Source organism: Bombina bombina, chromosome 8 (genome assembly GCF_027579735.1).
Source record: "Bombina bombina isolate aBomBom1 chromosome 8, aBomBom1.pri, whole genome shotgun sequence".
Classification (NCBI taxonomy): Eukaryota; Metazoa; Chordata; class Amphibia; order Anura; family Bombinatoridae; genus Bombina; species Bombina bombina.
Window position 1 is genome coordinate 217746351 of NC_069506.1, and position 13615 is coordinate 217759965.

The 13615-nt window shown below is 39.7% G+C and overlaps 1 protein-coding gene across 6 annotated transcripts in view; it reads right to left on the bottom strand.

The window, feature by feature from the left end:
- The window catches only part of CIC (capicua transcriptional repressor), a 368710-nt gene that overhangs the window by 164700 nt on the left and 190395 nt on the right, over window positions 1–13615 (bottom strand). For all 6 annotated transcript variants that reach the window (XM_053690941.1, XM_053690940.1, XM_053690944.1 and 3 more), the window contains exons 7-9: window positions 7747–7912; window positions 7340–7545; window positions 2132–2360 (exon numbers count right to left, since the gene is read on the bottom strand). In XM_053690941.1, coding sequence (XP_053546916.1) covers window positions 2132–2360; window positions 7340–7545; window positions 7747–7912 — 601 coding nt within the window. The remainder of the gene's footprint in view (window positions 1–2131; window positions 2361–7339; window positions 7546–7746; window positions 7913–13615) is intronic.

Here is a 13615-nt window from a genome sequence, read left to right on the forward strand (position 1 = left end):
GTCATGTAGAAACAATCCAATAACAAAAACTGCTGCAACTAGACATTGCTATGTTCATCAAAAGCAAAGTCTATGCAAGGAACCGCAGAGCATTAGTGGCATGGATTTAAGTGGTGTTACAGGACTCCTAACAGCCATAGCCTTAGGAGGAGTAATTAAATCCAAAATTAACATAAGAAAATACGTGACTGTTTCTTTAATTTTTTTTAAAAAAGAATAAAATTTTCCTTCAAAATCCAGCAAAAAAAAAATAAAAAAAAAAATTGGCAGATTTTTTGCTAGATCAGAACACCCCTCAGCAGTATCGTCTCTGAATATGATGTTCTGAACTGGAACCCCACCGCAAAAGGGAAAATTAAGTCACAATCAGACTCATTTCTGTCGGCTAGTAATCCCACAATATATTAAAATATATGTCTTTGGACCCCTCCATTTTGTTATAGATGAGGGAAAAAACAGGACACTCATGAATGTATCTAACATAACTCCCAGTCGAAGTATTTAGAAATAAAGAACCGCCGGGAGAGATACTGAGTGAGCCATGCAAATGGCATTTCTCCAAGGACCGCCCATCGTGAACGGTGACACGACAGACATCTCCTGGGCGGCACGTTAGTGAACCGCCGGGAGATAAGAAAGCCACGCGCACAAAAACATTGCCTCTCAAATACCACCCTTCACGGACATTGCCACAACAGGTATCTCCCGGCATCATTCTAAATATATTGAAAAGCCGGGAGATAAATAAGGCGTGCAAATGCAAAGTGCGTCCCCAAGGACCGCCCGTCATGGGCGTATGTACTCTCAAACATACAGTCATCTCCCGGCCGCCATGTTTAACCACCGGGAGATGTAACAAAGTGCCCCAGAAGCGAGCCTGTTCCTTTTTCCAAAGAAATAAAAAGGCGCCCAAATAACCCTTTAGTTTCTATATCCAGAAGCATAGGGAAATAGTAGTTTTTCACGCACAGTCATCTCCCGGTCGGTATGCTCTCTTTTTATGAAACCTCCGGGAGATGATATTGACAAGGGGAATCCGAACCAATTTCAGTGTGTTATTGCGCTTTACTGAGTGCGCCATGCATCCCCTTATTAGCAAAAACATTAACAGACATCTCCCGGTCAGCTTGCTCTCTTTTTATGAAACCGCCGGGAGATGATATTGACAAGGGGAATCCAAACCAATTTCAGTGTGTTACTGCGCTTTACTGAGTGTGCCAAGCATCCCCTTAGTTGCAAAAACATTAACACAGACATCTCCCGGGCGGCAATATGTAACCGCCGGGAGATAAGGTCTTTCTACAGATCCCATAAGTAGAATGCCTCACTGTCCATTACATGAGCTGTCTAGAAGTCTCTCCCATGAAAGGAGAAAAAAACATACCTGAATAAAGAGCCCCTTCTCTTTCCCTAAGGGCTGTTATTCACAAATTAAGTGGCCAATGTCTTCTGAGCCCTTTTCTATCTTCTGAAGCCCAGGAATAACAAATGGCACTTACCTCCCATCTGCCGACAGCAAAGGCAGTTCCCAGGCGTGTGAAGTCCTACTGCTCACATGGACCTGAGGATAACAAAGGAAAATACTGAGTAAGATCCCTCAGATTTTTCCTGAGTAGGGCAGCAACAGTATATGGGAGGCGTAGTGAGAATTATGTCCCACAAGTTCCCATTGCTTTAAAGCCACCAAATGCTTCTCTTTTTTTCTGAAGAGACTGATCTGGTCTAGGCTACACCCTAGCACAAAGTAGCACTCAAAGGCACCACTTAAAAAATAAAAAACACTTGATTGAAGAATCTTTACTAACACCTCACTTTGCCATCTCCTATCTAACTAACACAGGCAAAGAGAATGACTGGGTTGGGAGGGAAGGGAGGAGCTATTTATACAGCTTTGCTGTGGTGCTCTTTGCCTCCTCCTGCTGACCAGGAGGCGATATCCCACAAGTGGACTCATCGTATCTTGAAAAAGAAAAATATTAACATAACAGTGTTGGTTATGCACAAATGGGAAATGGGTAATAAAGGGATTATTTATCTTTTAAAACAAACAACAACAATTCTGGAGTATATTGTCCCTTTAACATGAGAAGTAAACACAGACTACATATGAAGCAGTGTATTGTAAACTCACCAATAACATCATCATCTCCTTCATCCTCACAGATGACCATTCTCTCCTCATCACTTGTCATGTCCTCGCTAGCAGTACGCTGTGGACGATAGGAGCCAGGAAGAGGCGGACAGGCTCGAGAAGAAGGACATGTGGGAGCCTCACTGTGAGGTGGGGCTGGGAATACAGAAGAGTCTCCTCCTCCAAAACCTCCCTTCTGACTAGGGTATGGAGAACGTGTAGAACACATCTGTTAAACAAAGTTGGCACTTATTTTATGTTACACTAACTTATCATTGAAGACCATAGGTCCATATGTCATTCAATACAAATGATTTATAATTTAGTGAAATATTAACAGTTCTTAATATCAGCTGCCATAGGGTTGTTGAATGCCAAGTGTGGTTCTGAATAAGAGTGTTTATTAGAAGTCACATACTTTTCAACTTACAAACACATTTATAGAAAACACACAAAGCATTTTTTATCCTATTGAAACCTAGTTGGACATATGTAAAATGTAGCATCAGATAAGATTTGCAATGGTAGATTTTCTTCTTTTAAAAAAAAGGCATATAAAAACAGTCTGTTTCATTGTTGTAATAAAAAAAAAAAAGCACTAAGCGTGTCAAGAAAGGTCCTCATAGTACTACCCTTTCTTATATTCATAATGCTTTACAGGTCATTTCTGAAGCCCTATTTCCCATATGACTGTGTACTTCACTATTCTAACTGTTATGTAGCCTGTAGGACTCCACTTGACACGATCTGGATAATTTCCTTACTGCTGTAGACTTTAATCAAACTGCTTTTAAGTTTCTGAGAGTTAGAGTGGGATTAACATAGTAACCATATTTGATGATTTTAGGGGGCTGGGTGGTCACCCCCTAGACATATATATATTATGGACTCACATCTTTTACTTTAAAATATTGAATTTAGTTAAATAGGTTCATATAAACAGAGGTACCTGTTTTGTTTAGATCTGCAGAGAGTTTTACATGTTATTCTTGTCCAAGAGAGTTCAGACAGGCTGTTTTGTGGTTACAGTTTTATGTTCATGTATGCTTTAAATACATAGATACTCCATCTAATAATTTTTTTACATTCACTAGGGTGATTGTTTACTATGGTTTGTTCTCCTCCCTTCTCATCAATTTCCCTTTGGGTAGGTAACTGGGGTCGAGTCTTATTACCATTTTATCAGCTGCCAGGATGACATGGCTTATCATGCAGACACAAGGTTAACTCACTGGAGCAGTGATTGATGTGAGGAGAAATCCTCTGGCTAAAAAAATAGCTAAATTGAAACTCCAAGCGATGCCTCCATCCCTCCAGCAAACTACTAAAAGTAGCCCCTCATATCCGTCCTAGCATTGTCTTGCCCCCATGTTACCGCTGCGACCCACGTTACCTGCAAGCAGAGAAGATATGCTGGAGTGTATATCCAGTATCGGTGCTGCTCCCTGTATCATACTCTAATCTCAATGTGCAGTTCCTACACTCTCCATATAGACAGCCATGCTTGGATGTGAGCACTGCGCGAGACTTGGAGCGGCACTCACACAGCTAGTTATGCTTGCAAAGCCACTAGGGCTCACTATTTAGTGACACTAAATTGTAGTTCTTATTCAGTCTACCGTTTTCCAGAGTAAGTACACTGATTACTCACTGTGCAACATGACCTGTACCTGTACTTGGGGAGCTCCCACAGCTTGTAGTAAAATAATTCTTATAACTGGTTTACGAGATTGAATCAAAGTCTCAATGATTGAGAGTCTGAGAATCCCCTCTGAGAAAGAATCAGCTGTTTAATCTCCATACAGCTGAGAGACTGCATATTTTGATGAAAGTACAGGTCTTGCTTCAACAAACAAGGGCGTTGTTATAGACACCATGGGGTAGCACTGGACATCCTTACCAGGTCTGCATACCAGGCCCTGCGTGCCTGGAGTCCTATATTGCTTTAGGCAACTGACCACCCTTGGAAGAAAAACAAATTGGAGGAAAGATGTCAACTAATTTGTACTTCCATGGAGCTGTCAAGGCATTCTCCAGCTCAGCCTTGGGACTTCTCAATCCGTACTAAGAACGTTTATTTAAGTGAAATGCCATTTAGTCCATTTTCGGCCATCCCCAGTGATCAAACAACCTGTTGAAAATTTCCTGATTGAGGGACCATTCTCCCGGATGAAAAGACTATTTAGGTAATCCAGTTCCCAACCGTCCACACCTGAAATATGAATTGCAGAAATGACACTCTGATGTCTCTGCCCATTTCAGGATATGCAAGACTTTTTGCATCACTAAAGAGCTTTGTGTGCCCCCTTGATGGTTTTATATAGGCTACAGTCGTTATTGTTGTCTGACTGGAAGCAAAAAAAAAAAAAAAAAAACGGAAGAGCAGCTAGTTTAAGACAAAACTGAAGATTTCTGAAGATAGCCCAGAGTTCCAGGATATTGATGAAGAGAAAAGCCTCCTGTGAGGACCAAACCCCCTGAACTGTCTGACCCTTCAATACTGGTCCCCAACCAGATAGATTCGCTTCTGTGGTGATTATCTGCCACTCCGTTCGGAGGAAGGACTTTTAGCCAAAGAGCCTTTTGACACAAGACGGCTAAGGCTTTATTATTTGCAGTAATGAAAATTATTTGAATCACTGCATAAGTAGCTCCCGCCACTGCAGTTATACCAACTATTGGTTGAACCAAACCTCCCTGTAAGAAAGCTTTTCTGAGAAAACCTCTAGTTTTCTGTCCATAGGATCTTTGAAAGACGTACTGTCCTCCAAGGGGATAGTGGTTCACCTGGCTAACATGGAGATTGCCCACATCCACCTTAGGAATAGATCCCCACAGTTATTAGCTGAAGGCATGGGAAAAAGCTTCCTGAAAGTAAGGGAAGTAGTAAAGGGCACACCAGGCTTGTCCCATTTGTTAGCAATAATTTCAGAAACTAACTTAGGAACTTGAAATGTATCTGGGGCTTAAGCCTTTGGCCTAAAGATCATATCCAGCTTATGGATAGGCTTTTCCTCAGTAGGTTTAGACTCCTGTACGCCTAAAGTTTTAAGACTTACTTACTTTAATAAAGAACACATGTTCCATCTTAAATTGAAATGTTATATCCTCAGTTTCCTTGTCTGATCCTGACCCTAAGTCTACCTCAGAATCTAAGGCTAATTGGGCTGGAGTAAGACCCCAAGAGGAAGAATCTAACTCCAAGTGTTTGTAGATTTGCGTTTACTTGGAGGTGGGAAAGCTGCTATAGCCTAAGACACGGCCATCTGTAACAGTCAAAGTAGCGCTGCTACAACCTTAACCGCTAGTGGAACTTAAAAGAGAAAATTATATCAGTTCTGGGTGCTAGTAAAAAACAGTCCCAAACGCTTCTCCATGAGATGGGTATGGATCCCAGAAAGTCTATGACACAGCATGAAAGACCCAGAAATATGCTGCATGCCAAGCTGTGCACAAACCTCTGTACAATCAAATCTGAGTGTCAGAGCTCAAATCAGCGGACTCAGAGAAGTCTTCGCTGAACAATGTATAAACTCCAAGAGCCCCCTTAGCTGGACTAACTAAGTCCCTTTTTTGGGCACTGACAATTGGGACTGGTCTTGGGAAAACTTACACTTTCTAGCTGGAGGAGGCTTGGGAACGTCCAAACTACACCAGTGGCTTTAAGTACCCAACCTCATCCATCTCTTCAAGGAACTGTCCTTGATGAGGCAAGAGAGAGGGAAGTAGGAGGAATACCTTAAGCTCTGGTGTGGGGTGTCCTTGCCGCCTCCTGATGGCCAGGTGAAGTTTTTCCCCAAGAGTAAGGTAAGAGACTCTCACAAAAATTAGAAAGAAAATATGTTCTATTCTCAGTAATGGCTAACCTTGGCACCCCAGATGTTTTGAAACTACATTTCTTATGATGCTTAATCACTCTGTAGTCTAGCTAAAATGTAGTTCAGAAAAACACCATGGGTGCCAAGTTTAGCCATCACTGCTCTAATTAAATAAATGAATGAATTTCGGGATTCATGTCCCATTAAACAGACATAGTCATTTAATCTCTTCTACCCCCTCTAGATTGTACATTATATGGACCAACAAATGCAAAGATATCTAGTTAAGTAATTTGATATAAGGAAAGGTACTATAGGGTTGTTAAAGTATAAGACTAATACAGTTACAAATACTTTTCTTATTTATGTTGTGCTCTGAGTTAACATGAATGTCTTATGTATAATATGGATCTGTTATATACCCAGTAGATGTTAAAAGGCTTGGATGTTTATTATATGTACTATAAGGAAAACCATTGTGTATATTCATTCTGCACCACATGTGAGACTGTGCAAACACTTTCTAATCAAGAGTGATAAAAAAAAGAAGTTATTACAATGTACTGTAGAAAGGGTTAAAATATGCATCTCCAGAAAGATCTAGAAAACTTCACAAAGCAGCAAAACTACACATGGCCCACAATTATGGAGGCAACATCTAATATGGAAGCCAGTATACATTTCACAGCGACTATTGAATGTTTCTAAAGGGGAAATAAATGCAAAAAATAGCCGCCAGATGCATTTGGCTACTTATTCTTGTGAAATTGAAACACATCTGTACAAATCCAGATCTTTGTGTGTTGCACTTTCATAAGAAATCCGACTCCGAAAACAGCTAAATGCCACTGGCAGCCTCCATCTTTGGTATTTGTTTCCTTGCGAAACTGATGAATGCACATCCTTATTTTCACGTTAATTTATAGTACTATCAATGTAACTAGGCATAGGAAAGCTGCTTCTTTAAATCTATCCCCTAAAGAAGTGTTATCTGTAAGCGGCAGAGGGACTTTCATGTTCTGACCAAAAGGTGGTAGCAAACAACTCTTTCCCATATGTTCAGGTAAAGCACCATTTAGAACATCCTCATGTTGGTTAAAAACGGTATTTGTATATTGTGGAACAGAAAAAAAGGAAACTGAATAAAAGGAAGTTATACACAAGAGGTGTACATTAGAGAGCTTGAGGTCTACTCCAAGTGGAGATGAAACAATTGACACAATTATAATAGATGTGTTATGCTCTCACACATACACACGTATGTCAGTCTATGGATCACAGAAAAGCAATGAAATCTATTTTTGACAAATATAAAAGTATTGTCACATATTTATGAATGATATTAATAATATTTTAATTATAACAGATGACGCTAAAGCTAAAAGTTTACCTGTGAGAGTTCCTGCAGAGCTTGACTCTCTTCCCTTCGCTCCATGCTCTGCACTGTGCTGTGGGAGAAGGCGCGTGGTCTGGTAAGCTGAACACCCGAGGTGGAGGAAGGAGGCAGACGTTCCATAGAAGCTAAACTAGATGTTGGAGCTCCTAACTTAGAGTCAGAACCCAAGAGTAGTCCAGGAGGCGGAATGTCTGAGGAACCTGCAAAGGGAAACGGGTAACTGAGCAGGTAGTGAGATGTATATTTGTGAGAAGAGATTCCGACACAGACATAGGGAGAGAGAAATTATGTTAGTGACAAAAACATCTTGAATAGACAAAAAGAAAATACGTTGAAAAGAAGAAAAAAAAGAGTTGAAGCAAATAAAATATGACCAGGCTGGACTCCACAGAGTGTCTCACCCCCTGTGGCTGCCGCAGTCCCAGTCTCAGACATGCTCCTCTCTCTCATTTCTTTATGAACACCCCAAGGACCAGGTATCACCTGTTTCACATCAGAGCTTGATTTCTTACGATCCTTATTGCACCACTTCCAATCAGGATGCGCTTTAAAGTGTGCCTCTTTTACCTGGGAAAGTGGCGGAACAAGAGAGACAATAAAATGATGAACCACTGGATAGACAATGGTGTAGGTAATAGTGCAACTGAACATTGAGCACCAGGGTGGATCTACACATAGAGAATAACCTGATGCTCCTTCAAAGTTGTCTTATATTCCTAAGTCTTAAAGGGACATTAAACAGTAAATAAATGCTAGAAATGGCAACATATTTAATGGGATATGAAACCCAAACATTTTTGAGATTCAGAAAGAGCATACCATTTAAAAAAAAAATCCAATTTACTTTTATTATCAAATGTGCTTCATTCCCATGATATTCTTTGTTGAAGAGATACCTAGGTAGGCATCTGGAGCACTATGTGCCAGGAAATAGTGTTGCCATCTAGTGCTCTTGCAAAACTTCTGCCCCATAGTGCACTAGAAACAGGTCGGCTCCTGAGCTTACGCCCCTGCTTTTCAACAAAAGATACTAAGAGAATAAAGAAGAATTGAATCATAGAAGTACATTAGAAAGTTGCTTACAATTGTGTGCTCTATCTGAATTAAAGAAAAGATTTCGGTTTCATATCCCTTTAAAGCAAATATCATGAATGAAGATGTATTATTTTTTATTATTATTTTAGTTGTTAAAATATTACATTATTGGTGCCACCATATTGAAAACCAGTTCCTTATCTAATCTCTTATGCTGAGGACAATAAGGGACGGAATGTGTGCAAACAAAGGCTGTGTAGAACATATCAGTGTTAAAGTAATTTCATTTATCATTATTTATATGGATACAAAATTTTAAGTATGCATGGGAGCATTTGCAATATACTTCCATTAGCAAAAATGCTTCTGGCAAAAGTTATTACTGTTCTTCAGAGGCATACACACATATGCTGCAAGGGCTTGTGCACCCGTATTGAAGCTGGTGGTGTATATTGTGTCTTTAAATACTTAAAAGGGACAGTTAAATCCAAAAAAAATGTATTATTTAAAAAGATAGATGATCCCTTTATTACCCATTCCCCAGTTTTGCATAAACACAGTTATATTAATATACTTTTTACCTCTGTGATTACCTTGTATTTAAGCCTCTTTTGATAGCCCCCTGATCACATGCCTTTTTATTTATTATCTATTGACTTGCATTTTAGACAATTAGTGTTGTGCACAACTGCACAGGTGTGAGCACAATGTTTTCTATATGGCTCACATGAATTAGCAGTCTCCTGTTGTGAAAAGCTAATAAAAAAGCATGATATAAGAGGCTGTCTGTAGTGGTTTAGAAACAGGGAGACATTTAGAGGTGTAATTGTTATTAAGGATATTAATATAACAATGTTGGTTGTACAAAGCTGGGGAATGGGTAGTAAAGGAATTATCTATCTTTTTAAACAATAACAATTTTGGTGCGGACGGTTTCTTTAATTTGTATCATAGTAGTGTTTGAATACTACTCACAGGAAATGTGTGTATGCTGCTGAATAACAGTCATAACTTTTAAAACCTTTAATTATGTGAGATCTTCCTGTACAAGAACCAATACAATCCCCTCCCACCCAATACTGCGATTATCCCGGTCATCAATAAACTGGTAGTAAAGAAGTAGTGCAAGAGTAATTAAAATGCTAAAGAAAATGTGTGGGTGGGAATTTGAATAAATATAGGATAGTATAAAACAGAACAACTTCCACTAATAATCACAAAACAGAAAATCTACAATAGTACATCACACAAGTGCACAAAACTAGGGAGAGATTACATCACTGAGCCAGAAAAAAAAAAATTAGCTTTACAGTAAATGATCAATACCTTGTATTAATTTTCATTACTAAAAACTTAGGATACTGACATAACTAGCATATTAATCAAGTAGATTAACTCGCAGTACCGGGAATTTCAGAGAAGAACTTGACCAAAGTAACTGAGAATTTTAGCATTTTGGCCATAACTCAATTTAAACAGAAATAGGGCCCTGATGTAAAAGCTTCTCTGGCATCCCCTATGTTTAGAAACACACATGCATGGCTGTGCCATTTTTTTGGAAATTAGAAGACGGCTAATTGCAGCTGCGAACCACACTTCTGAAATTCCCAGTAATGAAGGGGTTAATCAGGTAGCATGTAAGGTTAATTTTAGCTCTAGCGTAGAGATGTACCCTCCCACCTGACACCTTTTACCCCCTGATCAGACCCTTCCCAAACAGCTCTCTTCCCCCCACTGGTCACCACCATCTTAAGTAATGGCAGTCAGCAGTTTTGGGGCATATCCTATATTATAAGAGGCCAGGTATGTTTGTCTGAAGCCGTCGTGCAGTAAAGACTGCGCAAGGACAAACCTGGCCATATGGAAGGATCAGACAGCAGAGAGGGTGGGACCGATACACTGCAGAAAATGGCCCGTGTACACAGGCTTTAGTATATATATATATATATATATATATATATATATATATATTTATTACATACTTGCATACATACATATATACATATACACACAGCCATAATAAAAATAGGTACTGGCAGCTGTCAGGAAGTACCCAACTTATAGAAATATTGTTATTATTTAAAGTTATTTAATAATAAAAATGTTTTTTTTCTGTAGTGTAGGAGTCCCATCCCCCCCCTACCAACAATTATCCAATTATCAATAGGGCCCCCCGTCATATCTGTTTGACATAGTAGTGGCTCATTCCTCCCTCCTCCCCCAGTAAATTGATTTTCTGTAACATAGGGAACGGCATCACCGTAAGCAGATACAGACAATGACACTCCGTGTCACTGTCTGTATCTGTGATCTGCTTTCATTTGGTAACGGGAGAATGATCATTTCTTCCTGACCATATGAAGACAGACGCCTTCTGCCCCTGGATGCAATCTTCGCTGTCAAAGCCGACAGCCGGAACCACAGCATGAGAATGTTGGACGTAGGTACAATATCAACAGGGTACGCTGGGCAAAGTACTGTGTGAATCAGTACTTACGTTTAATTGTCTTAAGGGGTTAATATCCTGTCTGCAAATCAATCCCACCTAGAGTTGGATAATTCTAGCCCTCAAAAGACAATACAATCCTTTAATGATTAGATTAATTTCCCTTTGAGTCATTAACTGGCCAAGTTAATGCCTTTATAAAATTTCCGATAATGTGTATGAAAAATAACGATCTATTAAAAAAACATAATTTATGTAAGAACTTACCTGATAAATTCATTTCTTTCATATTAGCAAGAGTCCATGAGCTAGTGACGTATGGGATATACATTCCTACCAGGAGGGGCAAAGTTTCCCAAACCTCAAAATGCCTATGAATACACCCCTCACCACACCCACAAATCAGTTTAACGAATAGCCAAGAAGTGGGGTGATAAGAAAAAATGTGCGAAAGCATAAAAAATAAGGAATTGGAATAATTGTGCTTTATACAAAAAAAAAAATCATAACCACCACAAAAAAAGGGTGGGCCTCATGGACTCTTGCTAATATGAAAGAAATGAATTTATCAGGTAAGTTCTTACATAAATTATGTTTTCTTTCATGTAATTAGCAAGAGTCCATGAGCTAGTAACGTATGGGATAATAAATACCCAAGATGTGGAGCTTCCACGCAAGAGTCACTAGAGAGGGAGGGATAAAATAAAGACAGCCAATTCCGCTGAAAAAATAATCAACACCCCAAAATAAAGTTTAAATCTTATAATGAAAAAAACTGAAATTATAAGCAGAAGAATCAAACTGAAACAGCTGCCTGAAGTACTTTTCTACCAAAAACTGCTTCAGAAGAAGAAAACACATAAAAATGGTAGAATTTAGTAAAAGTATGCAAAGAAGACCAAGTGGCTGCTTTACAAATCTGATCAACCGAAGCTTCATTCCTAAACGCCCAGGAAGTAGAAACTGACCTAGTAGAATGAGCTGTAATCCTTTGAGGCGGAGTTTTACCCGACTCGACATAAGCATGATGAATCAAAGATTTTAACCAAGATGCCAAAGAAATGGTAGAGGCCTTCTGACCTTACCTAGAACCGGAAAAGTTAACAAATAGACTAGAAGTCTTTCGGAAATCCTTAGTAGCTTCAACATAATATTTCAAAGCTCTAACTACATCCAAAGAATGCAACGATCTTTCCTTAGAATTCTTAGGATTAGGACACAATGAAGGAACCACAATTTCTCTACTAATGTTGTTAGAATTCACAACTTTAGGTAAAAATTTAAATGAAGTTCGCAACACTGCCTTATCCTGATGAAAAATCAGAAAAGGAGATTCACAAGAAAGAGCAGATAACTCTGAAACTCTTCTAGCAGAAGAGATGGCCAAAAGGAACAGGACTTTCCAAGAAAGTAATTTAATGTCCAGAGAATGCATAGGTTCAAACGGAGGAGCTTGTAAAGCCCCCAGAACCAAATTCAAACTCCAAGGAGGAGAGATTGACTTAATGACAGGTTTGATACGAACCAAAGCCTGAATAAAACAATGAATATCAGGAAGATTAGCAATCTTTCTGTGAAACAATACAGAAAGAGCAGAAATTTGTCCTTTCAAAGAACTTGCAGACAAACCTTTATCCAGACCATCCTGAAGAAATTGTAAAATTCTAGGAATTCTAAAAGAATGCCAGGAAAAATGATGAGAAGAGCACCAAGAAATGTAAGTCTTCCAGACTCGATAATATATCTTCCTAGATACAGATTTACGAGCCTGTAACATAGTATTAATTACGGAGTCAGAGAAACCTCTATGACTGAGAATCAAGCGTTCAATCTCCATACCTTCAAATTTAAGGACTTGAGATCCTGATGGAAAAAAAGGACCTTGCGATAGAAAGTCTGGTCTTAACGGAAGAGTCCACGGTTGGCAAGTAGCCATCCGAACAAGATCTGCATACCAAAACCTGTGAGGCCATGCTGGAGCCACCAGCAGAACAAACGAACGCTCCTTTAGAATCTTGGAAATCACTCTTGGAAGAAGAACTAGAGGCGGAAAGATATAGGCAGGATGATACTTCCAAGGAAGTGACAATGCATCCACTGCTTCCGCCTGAGGATCCCTGGATCTAGACAGATACCTGGGAAGCTTCTTGTTTAGATGAGAAGCCATCAGATCTATTTCTGGAAGTCCCCAGATTTGAACAATCTGAAGAAAAACTTCTGGGTGAAGAGACCATTCGCCCGGATGTAATGTTTGGCGACTGAGATAATCCGCTTCCCAATTGTCTATATCTGGGATGTGAACCGCAGAAATTAGACAGGAGCTGGATTCCGCCCATACAAGTATTCGAGATACTTCTTTCATAGCCAGAGGACTGTGAGTCCCTCCTTGATGATTGACATATGCCACGGTTGTGACATTGTCCGTCTGAAAACAAATGAACGACTCTCTCTTTAGAAGAGGCCACGACTGAAGAGCTCTGAAAATCGCACGGAGTTCCAAAATGTTGATTGGTAATCTCGCCTCCTGAGATTCCCAAACCCCCTGTGCTGTCAGAGACCCCCATGCAGCTCCCCAACCTGTCAGACTTGCATCTATTGAGATCACAGTCCAGGTCGGAAGAACAAAAGAAGCCCCGTGAACTGAACGATGGTGGTCTGTCCACCACGTCAGAGAGTGTCGTACATTCGGTTTTAAAGATTATTGAGATATCTTTGTATAATCCCTGCACCACTGGTTCAGCATACAGAGCTGAAGAGGTCGCATGTGAAAACGAGCAAAGGGGATCACG